General features: G+C 43.2%; 1 protein-coding gene across 1 annotated transcript in view; it reads right to left on the reverse strand.

The window, feature by feature from the left end:
- The window catches only part of LOC102779035 (equilibrative nucleoside transporter 1-like), a 28,275-nt gene extending 12,905 nt beyond the window's left edge, over positions 1-15,370 (reverse strand). Inside the window, exons 1-11 of the mRNA XM_087842365.1 lie at positions 15,191-15,370; positions 11,150-11,290; positions 8,570-8,651; positions 8,158-8,330; positions 7,682-7,821; positions 3,091-3,225; positions 2,875-2,972; positions 2,643-2,721; positions 1,106-1,164; positions 893-1,001; positions 647-732 (exon numbers count right to left, since the gene is read on the reverse strand). Of these exons, the coding sequence (XP_087698491.1) occupies positions 647-732; positions 893-1,001; positions 1,106-1,164; positions 2,643-2,721; positions 2,875-2,972; positions 3,091-3,225; positions 7,682-7,821; positions 8,158-8,330; positions 8,570-8,651; positions 11,150-11,175 (987 nt within the window). The 5' untranslated portion in view covers positions 11,176-11,290; positions 15,191-15,370. The remainder of the gene's footprint in view (positions 1-646; positions 733-892; positions 1,002-1,105; positions 1,165-2,642; positions 2,722-2,874; positions 2,973-3,090; positions 3,226-7,681; positions 7,822-8,157; positions 8,331-8,569; positions 8,652-11,149; positions 11,291-15,190) is intronic.
- Between the last annotated feature and the right edge of the window lie 964 nt (positions 15,371-16,334).

Consider the following 16,334-nt stretch of genomic DNA (forward strand, 5'->3'; position numbering starts at 1 on the left):
TTTCATCCCGCGCCCCCCCTGCAATGGCTCTGCGCCTCCCCTAGGGGGCGGGCCTCACACTTTGGGAAGGTCTGCTGTAAGGGAAGAAGGTGGGAGGGAGGAATCAGGTCGGCAGGAGAGATATAACTGGGTGTCATCAGCAAAACAGTGAAAGGGAAGATCAAATTTGCAGAAAATGGTACCTAGAGGGAGGATGTATATTATGAAGAGAAGAGGGCCTAAGACTGAACCTTGGGGTGCACCAGAAGTGACCGGGAAAAGACGAGAGCAGAATGATTTCAGTTGAATAAACTGGGAGCGGTCAAGGAGATATGATTGAAACCATTCTAGGGGTGTAGCCACAGCTGCCCTGGGGCAGACTGACAGAAGCGAGGCTGCCATGTTGCACCATTGGCCCCTCTGGCCAACACTAGTAGGCAGTAGGGTGAAGTGTCTTGCCCAAGGAAACAATGACCAGGACAGACAGAGCTGGGGATCAAACCGGCAACCCTCCAGTTATAAGATGAGTTTCCCAACCCGCTGAACCACGGTCGCCCAGATGAAATCATGGGAGGGAGAAGACTGTCAATGTGAAGCCGGAGGACCTATTGGAGGCTGCTGTTCGATGTTTATTGCTGAATTGCTTGATGACAGAACTCAAACTCACCCACATCAAGATGGCTGTTAAGCTCCGCCCACCCCAGTCACACAGGTTAAAGAGCAGGAAGCAGCTGACAGGAATGAAGTACTGGTCTGTAAATCAAACAATTATTTGAATGTTTGCGTGTATCAGTAGAACAAGGAAAAGGAAACTGGGGGCAAATTCACGCAGATAAACATGGAACAAAACACCACAGAAGAAGAAAGGTTAACATTAGCCGTCATTTCAACAGGAAACGAGGTAGTGACTGACCCCAGGAACCTCCGTCACTGAGCGTGGATTTGGTGTCGGCAGTGATGGCGGGAAATGTGCCAATGGTTACAGTGAAGGTAAAACACACTGACAGGGCCAAGATCCAGATCTGAGGGCCAAAGGTCAGAGGTCAGACATTCCTTTTAAAGAACAAACTACAGTTAATATTGATTATAGATTATTTCTTGATCAGTTAAGTAATGTGTAGCTGACCTTCTTAAAGATTTTCAGCATGGAGACGTCCTGAGGCTTCGTCTGATCAGCTACTGCATCTTTACATAAACAACAGAATAAACAACAAAACAACATAAATGACAGGATAAATAAAACACATGACAACAGAGCGCTGTAACTGTGATGCCAGATTAATGACTTAGCAATCTGTGTCAAGCTCAAAGTGAGATTTTTCTGTGTGGTTCTCTTTTCACCTGATGAGTAACCACGGTAACAGAGTAGCGGGTTATGTTCAGAGCCAGAAGTTTAAAACAGTGGAAGCATTTCACAGACTCTTTTATGTTTTTAGTATGATGGAGGTTTTCTATCTGCAGCTTTTTCCAGAAAACAGTGAATGAAGCCCCGCTGGAAAGCTCCAGCAGCTCAGATTGACTGGAGTTCCATGCTCCAGATCTTACTATTTCTTTGACTGGAGAAAGCGGGTGCTCACATTTTGTGTGAAAGAAGAGTGACATGCAGATTTATTACATTTTGTATGTTTCAATTTGTTTTACCCCTCTGTGAAGCGCTGTCTTATAGTGGTGGAGGAGTTTGTGTGTCCCAGAGATGGGACTGATTGGAAGAGCTTGGCGGGCAATAAGTTGGACTCCTTCCCAGTGTGTGTTGGACTCTGCCAGAGCTGGCCTCACCAATTCAGTTCATATTTATGGACAGAATTTCTCGGCGTAGTAAAGCAGCAGAAGGCTTCAACTTTGGTGATTTCAGAAACTCATCTCTGCTTTTTGCAGATAACGTGGTTCTGTTTGCTTCATCAGGTGGTGGCCTCCAGCTCGCACTGAAGCAATTCACAGCTGAATGTGAAGCAACAGGAATGAAAATCACCTCCAAGTGTGAGGCCATGGTTGTTTGTTGGAAAAGGGTGGAGTGCCTACTCCAGGTCAGAAAGAAGTTGCTGCCCTCAATGGAGGAGTTTAAGTATCTTTGGGTTTTATTCATGAGTGAGATGAAAGGGGAACAGGAGACTTACAGATAGATATGGAGGACTGGACAGATACGATTGGACTGTCTCACTGGGTGGAGGGCCCTTGACAGACCCAGACACCCTGGAGAGATTATACCTCTCAGCTGGCCTAGGAACCTCTGTGTTCCAAGCTGCAGGAGGTGGCTGGGAGAGGGAGGTCGAGGCTTTTCTGCTCAGACTGCTGTCCCCACAACCGAGTCATGGAAAAGTAGGAGATAATGAATGGATGGAAGCATGAATGTTCTTATTTCAGTTTATCCCAAAAAGTTAAATCTGTTCATCTGGACATAGTGAGAGCAACATTTCGTCACTCATTCAGGTGACTTCTTCAGTCTCAGCTGACTGCAGATTTTCCTAACCTTATAAACAGTACATTTGTATAATGACTGAAACTAGCAGCTGAATGAACAATGTTCAGTTTCAAGTAAATAACCTGTGTGGAAAATATAAAAAGTAGCAAGGAGAGATATATGTATTAAAACATAAACTTTTCATGAAGACCTTAAGCTGGTTTGAGATGATAAGCAAAAGGTTTTTAAAAAATATTTTTTGTACCTCTGTTCATCAGGCTGATCGAATTCTGCTCCAGAGAGATCTGCTTTGTGTTTCTCTCCTGATAAAAGTGGAAAAACTCCTGAAAACACAAACAAAACAAAAGTCTTTTGGCACTCACTCATGATGCCTTGAAAGGGGCAAGCTGAGGATGGCGGCTGTGGGAGGGGCTAGTACTGCAATGATCCATATTTTGTATCTCAGGTCTTGGAGATGGAATAAAAGGACAACGTACCAGTTTGGGCAGCAGGATGTAGGAGAGAATGGACAAAGAAATAACCACACAGGCTGTGATGAAATACCCAAACGCTGCATCCTGAAGCTCCGAACCGCCTGCACCCGAAAAAGACAGAAAATCAACCTTTTATAATCTCTGTGTACTGACATTCAAGTTCCTGGAAAGTGTCATAAAACTGAATCCAATGAGTTATTGGTGAGTTATTGATCAGACTTGCTATGGCGCAGATCATGGCGAAGGCGGCAAAGGTCCCAGCGAGTCCCTGACCACTCATGATGGGAGTTGTGTATGAAGCTGGGAGCAATCCAGCCATCCCGAAAAGGCTCCCCTGTAGCACAGCCCCGAAGGCTGAACAAACAAACAAACAACCAGATTAACAGAATGCCCTGTGGCACGGCCGAAGGACAAAAAACCAAAGAACAAACAAGCAAACAAACTGAATGCCCTGTGGCACGCCCAAAGGCTGAACAGACGGACAGACGAACGAACGAACGAACGAACGAACGAACGAACGAACGAACGAACGAACAAACAAACAAACAAAAGAACAAACAAACGAAAGAACGAACCAATCCAATTTTATTTATAAAGCACTTTAAAATATCCAGCACAGGACCAAAAAGCTGTACAGAAAAAAAGTTAAAAACAATAGAACAACAGAAAACAGCAAAAATAAATAAATAAAACACATAATACATAAAAATTAAAACAGCCCCATGTTAAAAAACAAAACAAGATAAAACAGCATCGAATCAACTAAAAACAACTAAAATAAAACTAAAAACTAAAAACCAACATCTCACGTGGTGTCAAAGGTCAGGGTAAAGAGGTGGGTTTCAGGAGTGACTTAAAAACAGGCAGTGAAGAGGCCTGTCTAATCTCTAAAGGAAGCTCGTTCCACAGTTTGGGAGCTGCTACAACAAAAGCACGATCTCCTCTAAGTTTACGCCCAGTCCGGGGTACATTCAGGAGCAGCTGATCAGCTGACCTGAGAGAGCGGGTGGGTGTATGAGGCTGTAGCAGCTCAGAGAGATGAGATGGGGCGAGGCCATGGAGAGCTTTAAAAGCAAATAAAATAGTTTTAAAACGAATCCTAAATGTAATGGGCAGCCAGTGAAGTGAAGCTGAAATCGGGTGCCAGTTAAAAGACGAGCTGCGGCATTTTGCACCCTCTGTAGATGAGTAATATATGATGCACTGACCCCTATATAAAGTGCATTACAGTAATGCAGCCGAGTGCTAACAAAGGGATATTGACAGGTGCCTCTAACTCCCAGAGTTCAGGACATATCTGCTTTCATCATCTGGTCTTTATTCATATACAGTCATCGGTTTTGGTTTACGCAATGCTCCAGCTACATTTCAGCGACTCATGAGTTTGGTTGTTAATGCGCCGAAAGGCTGTGCTGTTTACCTAGATGACGTGGTGGTTGAGCGAGTAGTTGGAGGAAGCATTGGGAAGCATCATTTGGAGACCCTGCAGGCTTAAAACGACCAACAGTTTCCTTTAAGGACAGAGTCACAGGCTCAAACCTGTCAAAGACAGCAGAGCAGGAAGCAGAGACTGAGAGGTCTTTTTTTTTTTTTTGCTGCTTCCGGTATGATGCCGCCTGTGTTTGGCTCTGCCGTGGCCGGGTGCAGTTTGTCGCGCTCCACTACTTTTATATTATTTTTTTCTGCTCTGCTGTTCTCATTTAGTTTTAATGATGTATTGGCTGCCTTGGTGTATGATCGTCTGGCTTTGCTATCCATCCGATCCTCTATGATGCCTTACGATGTCTCTTCATCCTCCTTCGGCATTTTCCACCCTCCTCCATCAGCTGGATCTTCATCGGGCGATTTCGGCGGATCCTCTAGACCACGGAGAAGAAGAGGGAGAAGGGGAGGTATTCAGGTAAAGCTCAGGCTTTACTGGCGGCGGGGTTTGACATCAAAGCCCTCCTCAACAACAAGGAGAAAGCTTTCAGAGGGGGCAATAAAGAGGAGGTGAGGAAGGTCCAGGTGTTACTAAAGGACAAGATCAGAGAGGCTAAGGACAATTACAGCAGGAAGCTGGAAACTCCAGCAGAACAGCATGAGAGAGGTGTGGAGGGGCATGAAGACCATCACCGGATTCAGGCCAACCAACAGCAGGGGAGCTGAGGGAGGTGAGAACAGAGCTAACGAGTCGAATCTGTTTTTCAATAGATTCGACACCACAGTGTCTGCTCCCACCCCCACAACCTCACCTGTAGTCAGCCTGGAGCCCAGAGCCACACCACTGTGCCAGCCTCTCTCTTCACATGGCGCTGTTGCCTCCTGGGAGACTCCTGAGACCCCTCCCCCACCCATCACCTTCATTCAACACCAGGTTGAGATGCAAATGAGGAGACTTCACTCAGGCAAGTCTGCTGGACCAGACGGAGTGAGTCCCCTGTCCTCAAGACCTGCGCCCCCCAGCTGTGTGGAGTCTTTCATAAACTGTTCATGCTGAGTGTGAGTCTGCAGAGGGTACCAGTGATGTGGAAGACATCATGCCTCGTCCCTGTACCAAAGACGCCACGTCCCAGTGGCCCCCAGGATTACAGGCCCGTGGCCTCCCACATCATGAAGACCCTGGAAAGGCTCATCCTGGACCAGCTGCGACCCATAGTAAGACCACATTTGGATCCCCTTCAATTTGCTTATCAGCCTCGTCTCGGAACCGAGGACGCCATCATCTACCTGCTCAATCGTGTCCACACTTATAATGACCGATGTAAACTCTCCAGGTAGATAAAAAGAACGACACATGATGGACAGTAGTTCCAGATTTGGTGTGCAGGAGCGTGTGAGAGGAACAACGTTTGCACAGTTGCACCAATTGTTGTTCACCATTAAACACACGCCGCCTCCCCTTGACTTCCCCGAGTCCCGTGTTCTGTCCATGCGGTGAACCGAGAAGAACTCGGCCGGCTGGATGGCGTGGTCCGGCACTGCTGGGTTCAGCCATGTCTCGGTGAAGCAGAGGAGATTGCAGTCCCGAATGTCTCTCTGGAACTTTGGAACTTTTTTAAGTGACATTTTGATGAATAATGATGCAGGAAAATGCTCAGTCCTACTTATGTTGGACCTCACATCGGCTTTTGACACTGTTGACCATCATATCCTCCTCGAAAGGCTTAAACACTGGGTTGGTGTATCGGGCCTTGGAGTGGTTCTCCTCATATCTACGTAACCGATCTTTTTCTGTGGTGGTCTCCGATTTTAGGTCATCCTCTACCTCCCTTACTTGTGGTGTCCCTCAGGGTTCGGTTTTGGGTAATTTATTGTTCTTAATATATCTTCTCCCCCTCCAGCCTATAATGGGCTCTTTTGAGGACATCTCTTATCACTGTTATGCTGCTTTATCTAAGCTTCAGCTTTTAAATGACTGCTTAGATTCCATCAAACATTGGATGGCTGTAAATTTCCTCCAACTCAACGAGGGGAAAACTGAAGTCCTCGTATGTGCTCAGGACAGATTTGTATCCCAGATAGTGAAAGCCCTCGGTCCTCTCTCAGTGTGTGTTAAATCCTCTATCAGGAATTTAGGTGTCACTTTTGACTCGACTCTCACATTGGATGGGCCATGTGAAATCTCTCGTTCGGTCTTGTTTTTGTCATTTAAGAAATGTGGCTAGGCTAAGCCTGGTTTTATCTCGCCCTGAACTGGAGATAGCTATACATGCATTCATTTCCTCACGCTTGGACTATTGTAACTCTTTGTTTATGTGTCTAAGCAAAGGTTCTCTGGATCGTCTGCAGGTTGTGCAAAACGCTGCAGCTAGGCTGTTGACAAAATCCTCCAAGTATTCTCATGTGACACCGTTGCTATTTCAGCTACACTGGGTTCCTGTGGAATTTAGAGTCCATTTCAAGATCCTGGTCTTGACATTTAGAGCCTTGCATGGACTGGCACCAGCCTACATCTCTGATCTGCTACAGCCCGATGTCCCCAGCAGGTCCCTGAGGTCATCTGATCAGGGCTCACTTGCTATAAAACAGACTAAGATGAGAACAAAGGGTGACAGAGCTTTTGCCACTGTGGACTCTCGCCCTCAGACATTAAGAACTGTGGACTCGGTAGTTGTTTTTAAAAAACAACTCAAAACTCACCTTTTTAAAACTGTTTTTGGTTAAATTTCTGCCTGTTTTATATTGTCTGTTTTACCTTTTATTATTTGTTATCTTATGTGCAGAACTTTGTGATTCTGTCTAGAAAGGTGCTATATAAATAAAATGTTATTTATTATTATTTATTTATGAGCACAAGGAGAGATCTGAGCCCTTGTGGAGGAGACCTCAATAAAAAAGTGTAAAAGTTTTTCACAGCCTTCGGGCGAGGGCTTGATACAGTCAGTATGTGGTGCACTAAGAACAGAGTTAATAGTTTTAAATAAAAAGTGTTTTCTTTTGGCATCTTTTACAGTTTTTTTTTATATTGACGCCAACAGTTCTTTGGCATCTGGAACGTCACTTGTAGTTTGTCCTTTTTCCACTCAGCTCAACGGCAGTCACGTCTGACAGCTCGGGTCATGTCGTTCAGCCAGGGCTCAGATTTAGTTTTAGGTAGTCTGGTTTTTAAATGAGCCACAGTGACCAAAGATGTCTGACAGGTGGAATAAAACCATGAGCTCAGTTCCTCAGTCTGGCTGCATAAAAAATCCGGGATCTTACAGACCTGGTTAAAAACTGATCTGTAAGATCCCAGAACGAATGAACGAACAAACTTAACAGACTGCCTGTAGTATGGCCCAAAGGCTGAACATACAAACAAGCAAAACAAAGAAAAAAAAAGACTCACAGTTGATGATGACAATCTTCACCATGGTACTGAGGAAGAAGTGGAAGGGCTCTAGAGGAACTTTCACGAGGACAGCGGTGATGATGAAAACAAGCATGATGACAAAGAGACTGCCCATGACACGCAGACGCTGCGAGACTCTGACAGGAGAAGGAAAAGAGGAAGCTCATGGACTGGCTTGGAGCTCAAGGTGAGCAGATGCTCTTTAAAGGGATATTGTGCGGTTTTGGCTCAGGCGATAGAGCGGGTCATCTGCCAGTCGAATGACCCGATTAGTTATTTGGACCCTGGCTGCTGCAGTCTGCATGCTGAAGTGGCCATAACCCTGATGCATCCATCAGTGTGTGCGTGAATTTTAGATGAGACAAAGTATAGAAAATACTGTTTACAGCTCGTATGAATGTGTGTGTAATTGAGTGACTGAGGTTTGTAGTAAAAATATAAGTACTAATACAGCAGCGTGGTGCTTTACTCACAGTGAGAGCAGGAAGGAGTTGAGACACGTGCAGATGAGCAGTGGTAACATTGCACAGAGCGTCATCACGTTGTTGAATATGGCCTCGAGGACAGTGCGATCGTCGCTAGATACCTCTGTCTGATTGGCTGAAGAAATTACCACTGAGGTGTCCTTCAGACGGCTGGTGAAGTACTGACAGACAGGCAGACAGAGCATAAACCCCACAAATACCTTTAATGACTCTGTTTACATGCAGCTGGTCATGAAATACCTGCAAAACACCTCTGATAAACACAGCTACTCACTTCATCACAGCTGTTGTTTGTCTACAAACAAACTACTGTTTCAAATATAATGCAATATCTTTCAAAATAAACATTTATTTTGAGGACAAAATAGTATGTAAGTGAAAACAGGAAGCAATGTCACACCTTGGTAGCAGTCATGAAAAAGTTCCACGGCAGCAACGTTCCCAAACCAAGCATGAAGAAAATCAGCCATACTCCAAAATACCTGCAGAGATTTTTAAAATAAAATGTTATCCTGATGCTTTCACTGTGAAAGAGTCGCAGAATAATGAGAAGTGGTAAAGGATTAAAACCAGGTATAAATATTTAACTAAATTCATCAGATCTGTTTCTGTAAGGTTTTCTGCAGGTGGATCAGCTGAGTGTCAGCTAATACTCAGGTGTGTCTGTTTTAACCCTTATCTTACATCATTTATTTCCAGTCTCTGTACAATGGTAGCACAAAGGGCCTAGCTGTCATGTTTCGGCTGTGTCCAGGCAGGAGAAGGACCCAAACGCAAAACTCACCACACAGGAATTAAACTCAAAAAGCTGCTTTATTGCAGAATGGCACAAAAAATATAACTAAACTAAACTGGGACATGGATAACTAACACACAGAGAAACACAGCCATGAGGGAGACTACGACACTGACAAAGAGAAACACGGGGCTTAAATACACAGAGGGAGTAATCAGGCTGGACGAGACAAGGGAAGCAAAACTAGAAACACTCACATGAGACGTGGACCTTCAAAGTAAAACAGGAAACACACTGACTGAACTCAAAACATGTAAACTTAACAGCAACTGAGACAGAACATAGGGAAACATGGGACAGAAAGGCAAAGTAGACACAACATGAACATAACGACGCCCACAGGGAAAGAGCAAAACAGAGCACCGAAACACAGGACCTCTTTCAAAATAAAATAGGAAACAATGAAACACTGACATGACTACATGAACTTGACAACATAAGAAACAGACATGAAACACATGAAGTATAAGGGAGACTTAACACAAGGGTTGAAAACACAAGGAGAATATAATAAGCAAATTAACATAGAAATCTAATGAGCTTAAACATAAACTATAAACATCAAAAATGAACTAAAACTCAAAACGCTGGGTCATAAGACCCAGGATCGTGACACTAGCATTGGATTTGGTTGTAGCTCAGGAAGTAGAGCAGGTCATCTACTAATTATAAGGTTGTTGGTTGCTAGCTGCTCCAGTCTGCAGTCTGTATGTGTCTTGGCCAAGATACTGATACACTCATTGGCATGTGCATGTTAGACAGAAAGCATGTAGGTCTAGAAAGAGGTGCTTGTATGAATGGCTGAATGAGGTATGTTGTATAAAGTGCTTGAGTAAAACCGGTCCATTCACAAACAGCTGCTGTCTGAACAGACAGAAAAATCAGTCCTGCCTTCGTTGTGCTCGTCACGTTCAAGATCTCAAGTCTTTTGGGCTAGAGAGAAAATTCAAATGCTTCCTGAAACTTAGTTTGCTGCACTGTGATGGGTTTAAAGTAAAGAACAGTGTGACTGCTGCACAGTGGCTGTGGGTTCATGGTCACAGTTAGCTTACATCAAGTGGAGCAGAGACTCGTTCACTGAACTCCACCTTCATACCAACACCTGAGAGAAACGTCCTCCAAAGAGTAACCTTTGTTTTCTTACTCAGCTGAATACATTTTCACTCTTACTTCAGTAAAGATTCAGAGTATCAGAGTAAAGTTGAATCAGTACTTCAGCTATTACTTGGAGTATTTTTCAACACTAGTATGTGTACGTCTTAAGTAAAGGATGTCTGTACTTTTGCCACCTGGTGGGAGCTTTTGGAGTCTGACATGTCAGTATGAGCGATTTTGCCCATTTTAGTCTATCTTGTCTGTCCTTGTCATTAGGGGATGTTGGCCGAGTTTCTTTGGCCTTTCCTGGTGTTTTCTGCTAGCACAACCACTCCCTGCAGGAAGGTACTCTTTGAAGTTGCCAAAGCTTCGATGGGTGCCCTTTCTGTTTTCTGTACAGCTGACAGTGAGGAAAACAAGGTCCTTCAGACCTTTTCACGTGTTAGGATATCTGCTAAATCCTCACCCATGCTGGTGAACCCCTCCCACTCTCTGCATGATGCAGCGTCAGGATGCTCCTTGATCCCAGCTGCCATCTTTACAATGCAGTCTTTTATAGTAATACACTCACACACAACCAGTCCACATGTTCCAAACATCTGTCTGTGTGCAACATCCATATTCATATACACTGCTAAATATGTTATTTGTGTGCGTGTGTGTGTGTGTGTGTAGGGTGTGTTATTGATAATCAGTTTATCTCTGTGCTGCAGTCACTGCTTATCGTCACCCTGCAGCCACTTTTCACTCAGTTCACAAACGTCAACAAACCACTTGAAACTTTATGAAAATGTTTAAAGATCAGAAACTAAAAACTAACCCGAACTGAGCTGAACTAACAGCAGCTTTATCACATTAAAATCTGTCCCTGTTGATTTATTTGATTACAAGTTTTGTTTTTCTGATACAACAAAACTTTAAAGAACATCTGATCATCTGTCACATTTGTTATATTGATTATATATAATAACTCATCATCAGCAGTGATGTCTACTTCTAAGAACTTCTGAACATACTCAGTCACTGCTGATTGTTTTGTCTTTTTTGTGCATGAATGTGAAAATATTCTCACTTCTTTATTTTACTCACTTGTCTTTCGGTGAGTTGGCAGCCATTTTTCTCTGAAGAATCAGTCAAGTGAACAAATAAACTGATCAGCTGATGGAGCGATGACTTGAAGGTCTAAGGTGCACCCCGTCGGAGGGTCTGGAGGAGGAGGAGGAGGTGGAGCTGTGTGTGACACAGATAAGAGTTCCAGAGTTAGGGTTAAAGAGTATCTGTTAGCTTTACTAAATAGTTTGAAACATCACTTTAAATTCCTGAAGCTGTGATGTTGCTGACCCAGAGCCTTTCAAAAGAAAAGAAATAATCCAAGACTTTCAAACACAGTTTGGTTCAAACTGAGAGAATCATTGTGATGCAACGCAGCAAACTGAATACTGATTGGTTGAAACACTATCAGGAGTCTGAAAACAGATGCACTGTGAACATGTCATGCTCACGTTCGTGTTATTTCTCACAGCTCGTTTGGTGTCTTTGAATATGTTGAGTCATTAGGGCATTGTTGTTCCTGCTTTGGTTTCGTTGCCTTGTGTTTCGGTGTTTTACTCTTTATTGTTTCTTTATTTGACCTTTGGTGGAATTTCTGTCATCTTCTATGTGTGTATTATCTTTCGGTCACTTCCTATTTTACTTTGAAAGTTAGTCTTTTTTGTGTCCTGTGTTAGTTTTGCTCCCATCTTTTATCGCTCTGATTCTTCTCACCTATTCTTAAACCACCTTCTGCGTCTTACAGCTTTGGTTGGATTTGTGTATTTTTTTTTGGTTTAATATCCAGCCCTGGCTGATTGTGACCTACACTCGTTTTCACACCTTGGCTCGTGTGATTAGGTAGAGGATCAATAGGGGGTCCACGACCCTCTTATGGGGACACTCACATAACACTTAAATACCTGGGGCTCTCCACCAGTTGCTCTTAGAACTGAAGAAGCTTCTCAGATGTGAAACGTCTTCAAGGAAATGTAAAGAAGTCTGGATGCTTTTCTTTCCGAGCTCCTTAGACTACGACGTACGATGTTGTGGATGAGTTTGCTTCTTGGTGTGATTAGTCATTCTTAAAGATCAACACCTTTGAAACTAAGGACATGGTTATTGACTTCAGGAAGCCATCCCCCATCCTGCACTGAGACTGCTGCCATTGAACTGGTTGTAAGAATTTGGGGGTTGTTCTTGATAAGGCTCTGTTCTTTGAGTCACATTTTGATTCCACAGTGAAAAAAAGTCCAACAAAGCTGTACTTTTTAAGGAGTGTTGAACATTTCAGGTGAAATGATGACCCTTTTTATAAAGTTTTGTTGAATCAGTTTTAATGTTTTGTATTATTGCTTGTAGGGCTGTTCGATGTAACGATATATATTGGATGACGATATAAAAACGTTTATTGTTGCATTTTACGCTATCGTTTGTTTCGTGGTGTCGCAAAATAAGCTGTTTACGGCAATATTTTTTCATTGTTCTGATGTCACTGTAGTTATTAATTTCTTAAAGTTCTCTCTTTCTCTTATATTTAATATAACCACACTACAGACAGACAAGCGCCTGTTTTTATGGGTTGTCGTTAGCAACAACGATGATAAGACCATCGCGTGTCTGCTTGTTTATTTTCCACATAAACCTTTCACAATAAAGCACAAGATCCTGTTGAGACTTTTTAAAAATAAACTGAATCACGTGAAAGATGCAGAGTATTTATGGATGAGAAGCAAAAAAAAAGCCGTCAGGTGCTAAAAAATAAATCTTAGACTCAAACGTTAGAACAGGCTTTTCCCCGCAGCACGCCGTGTAATAAATACTCACAAAGAAAACGGCGCCGTTACAACTTATGTCTAAAAATGTGTCATTTCATGCATCGGTTAAAACACTCGACTCCAGCTACATGACGCGCAGCTGGAAACACTTCACGCAAGTCGAGCTGCCCGAGATTCACAGAATTTACAGAAAATGTTACATTGTTGTGATTTATATCGTTATCGGACGATAGAATTCTTATATCGGGACATGAGATTTTGTTCATATCGCATAGCCCTAATTGCTTGGTTACGGTAATTTGTCTTTGACCAATGAGACCAGACTTGCTAACCTGGTTAAAGTTGCTGGTCAGATTTCAGGGAGGTCTCAGGTCCAGCTGATGGACTTTTATAACTGGCAGGTGCTGAGGAGGTCATGTTATGTTATCCTAAGGAGCTTGGAAAGAAAAGTGTCTGAGTCTTTAGCTTGAAGCTTGAAGACGTGGACATAGATGCTTCTTTCACTCCACCTGTCCTCTCTGTCCACCATGTGAACATTGGCGTCCTCGCTGTGCGGTCACTGTCCACTTTTTTTTCTTCCTGATCCTGATAGTTAGGGCTGGATCAGGTGACCCTGAATCCTCCCTTGCTTATGCTACAATAAGTGTAGGCTGCTGGGGGATTCCCATGATGCATTGGCTGTTTCCTCTTCATTCACTATGTGTTAACAGACCTCTCTGCATTCAATAGTTAGTTATTATTAATCTTAGAAATATGGTATCTAAGCAGATTCTTACTCTGGATGGCATTACCTTGTCCTCCAGTAACACTGTGAGGAACCTTGGAGTCATTTTTGACCAGGACATGTCCTTCAACGCAGATATTAAACAAATATGTAAGACTGCTTTCTTCCATTTGCGCAACATCTCTAAAATTAGAAATATCCTGTCTCAGAGTGACGCTGAAAAACTAGTTCATGCATTTATGAAGGTTGGAAGGTTGCCGGTTCGAGCCCTGGCTTGGACAGTCTCGGTCGTTGTGTCCTTGGGCAAGACACTTCACCCATTGCCTGCTGGTGGTGGTCAGAGGGCCCGGTGGCGCCAGTGTCTTGCCTCTGTCAGTGCGCCCCAGGGTGGCTACAATGTAGCTGCCATCACCAGTGTGTGAATGTGTGTACATGGGTGGATGACTGGATAAGTAAAGCGCTATACAAATACAGGCCATTCTCCTGTATTGGCTTCCTGCTAAATCCAGAATTCAAAATCCTGCTCCTCACATACAAGGTCTTAAATAATCAGGCCCCATCTTATCTTAATGACCTTGTAGTACCATATCACCCTATTAGAGCACTTCGCTCTCGCTCTGCAGGCCTACTTGTTGTTCCTAGAGTATTTAAAAGTAGAATGGGAGGCAGAGCCTTCAGTTTTCAGGCCCCTCTTCTGTGGAACCAGCTTCCAGTTTGGATTCAGGAGACAGACACTATCTCTACTTTCAAGATTAGGCTTCAAACTTTCCTTTTTGCTAAAGCATATAGTTAGGGCTGGACCAGGTGACCCTGAATCCTCCCTTAGTTATGCTGCAATAGATGTAGGCTGCTGGGGGATGTAATCGATTACAACCTGACTCTCTGCAGCTGCTTTTTAAGTCACTTTAAATTAATTTAGAGCCTTTAAAGTCATTTCAGCCTCAACCTCACTCTGATAATCAGTCACTGATGGAATTGCTGTCAGTTCATTTCAACTCAGCCCACCGAACAGGTTAAATTCACAGAGCATGCTACCATGGTAACCATCCCAGAGTTGAGGTCAACTCTGTTTGCAGAGGATAAAAGGATCACTTTTATCTCAGGATTAACAAAGTCAGAGTTTTAGCTGAACTTGTCAGTAAAAACATGGTGACGCCAAAACATAAATATCAGTAGAAATATGAGGTAGAATAATAAGGAAATCCCAACAGAGATCCAGGACGTTGGGGCTTTAAACAGCAGAAAAGAAGGCAAACTCAGATATAAATGCAGGCTGTGCTGCATCACAGGTTTTCTGCTCCTTCCATAAAAGTGAGATTTCTCCCGCTGTGGACTGGAGCCCTGCCAGCTACACCTCACTACTGGAAGACCAAAGGTTCAGGCTTTTCCTTTAATTTGGCACCAGCCAGTACATTAATGAAAAAAGATGAAGTTCAGAAAAATCAGCAGAAAGTCTAAATGACGCATTTCTCTGACAGGAAACAAACCAGCTGAAGGGCTTTACCTCGAGTGTAGCCAGATATTCTTTCACTGATTCCTGGATGTATTGATAACGTTCAGCCGCTTTTTCTTCCTGCTGTGTGAACCAGTAAAACCCACCTTTTATCTCACTTTGCTCCGTTTTTGTCTGTTTTTCTCATCTGTAGCTTTGGTCTCCAGTCTGTTGTGAAATCTTTCTTCCTCTTTTTGTCACGTTTTTTCAAATCCTCTTTTCTATCTCTTCTCCTTCGTTCATTTGTCTCTTCTTTTTCTGCACCTTCAGCAGAATCACTTCTTCAGAGCCCATTGACCTTTAACCTCTGATAGCAGTCAGTGCAATGGACTTTGTTTCTGTGCAAATAATGGAACCATGATAACGGAGCAGAACAACAGCACAGATAACGAGGAAATATCTGAGTCATTACTAATGTTGAATTTTCTTTTCTTCCCTGAACCAAGAAGCAAGTTCAACATAGCTGAGATTTCTTTCCCTAACTGGCTTCTGTAACGCCATCAGACAGGGGTTGTCATAAATCAACCCAGAACTTATTTAATCCAACTGTGAGCGTGTTTGCGTAAACGAGGACAAGTCTACAACATGTGACTTATCACAAACATGGACGGGATAGTCAAGCCACGGATTTCACAAAGCAAGATGAAACTGCAACGTCGGAAAAATCTGAAGATCTTAATCATGGAGTTCAGAGCAGAACTGCAGATTATTGTTTGATTTTTCATTTCAATTCGTAGTAAACAGATAATGAAACTTTACTCGATCAATAATTAAGAGGGTCAGTCATTAATGATTTTCAACTGCTTCCATCAGGTCGTCGTTATAAAGTGCCTGCAGTGAAGACAAAGAGACATAGATAGTCTTTTGTACCTAGTGCTATTATCATAGTTAATAACACTAAACCATAAGTGTTGTTGCCACTGCACATTGCACTTTTTTGATGAAAAATCTAGGTTGTTTTCTCAGGCTTATATTATATTATTTTGGTGAGTGTATGTGATGTGTTTGTTTGTTTGTTTGTACGGACATACTGCAAATCAATTTCCCGTTAGGGACAATAAAGTTACCATTGACCATTGGGTGAGTGCTGAGTATTTATTTATGTGTATACGGGGGTGGGAATGCACGTTTGTGTCTGTGTGTGCCTGTTCATCTGTGTCTACATGTCAGGTTGGGTCTTAGACTCCACCTCTCTGGGAACATCTCAGGCTTTCCGAGGTATGGAGGTCTATCTCCCCTCACCACTCTCCA

The sequence above is a fragment of the Neolamprologus brichardi genome, chromosome 6 (genome assembly GCF_056152115.1).
Source record: "Neolamprologus brichardi isolate AB-2024 chromosome 6, ASM5615211v1, whole genome shotgun sequence".
Taxonomy (NCBI): domain Eukaryota; kingdom Metazoa; phylum Chordata; class Actinopteri; order Cichliformes; family Cichlidae; genus Neolamprologus; species Neolamprologus brichardi.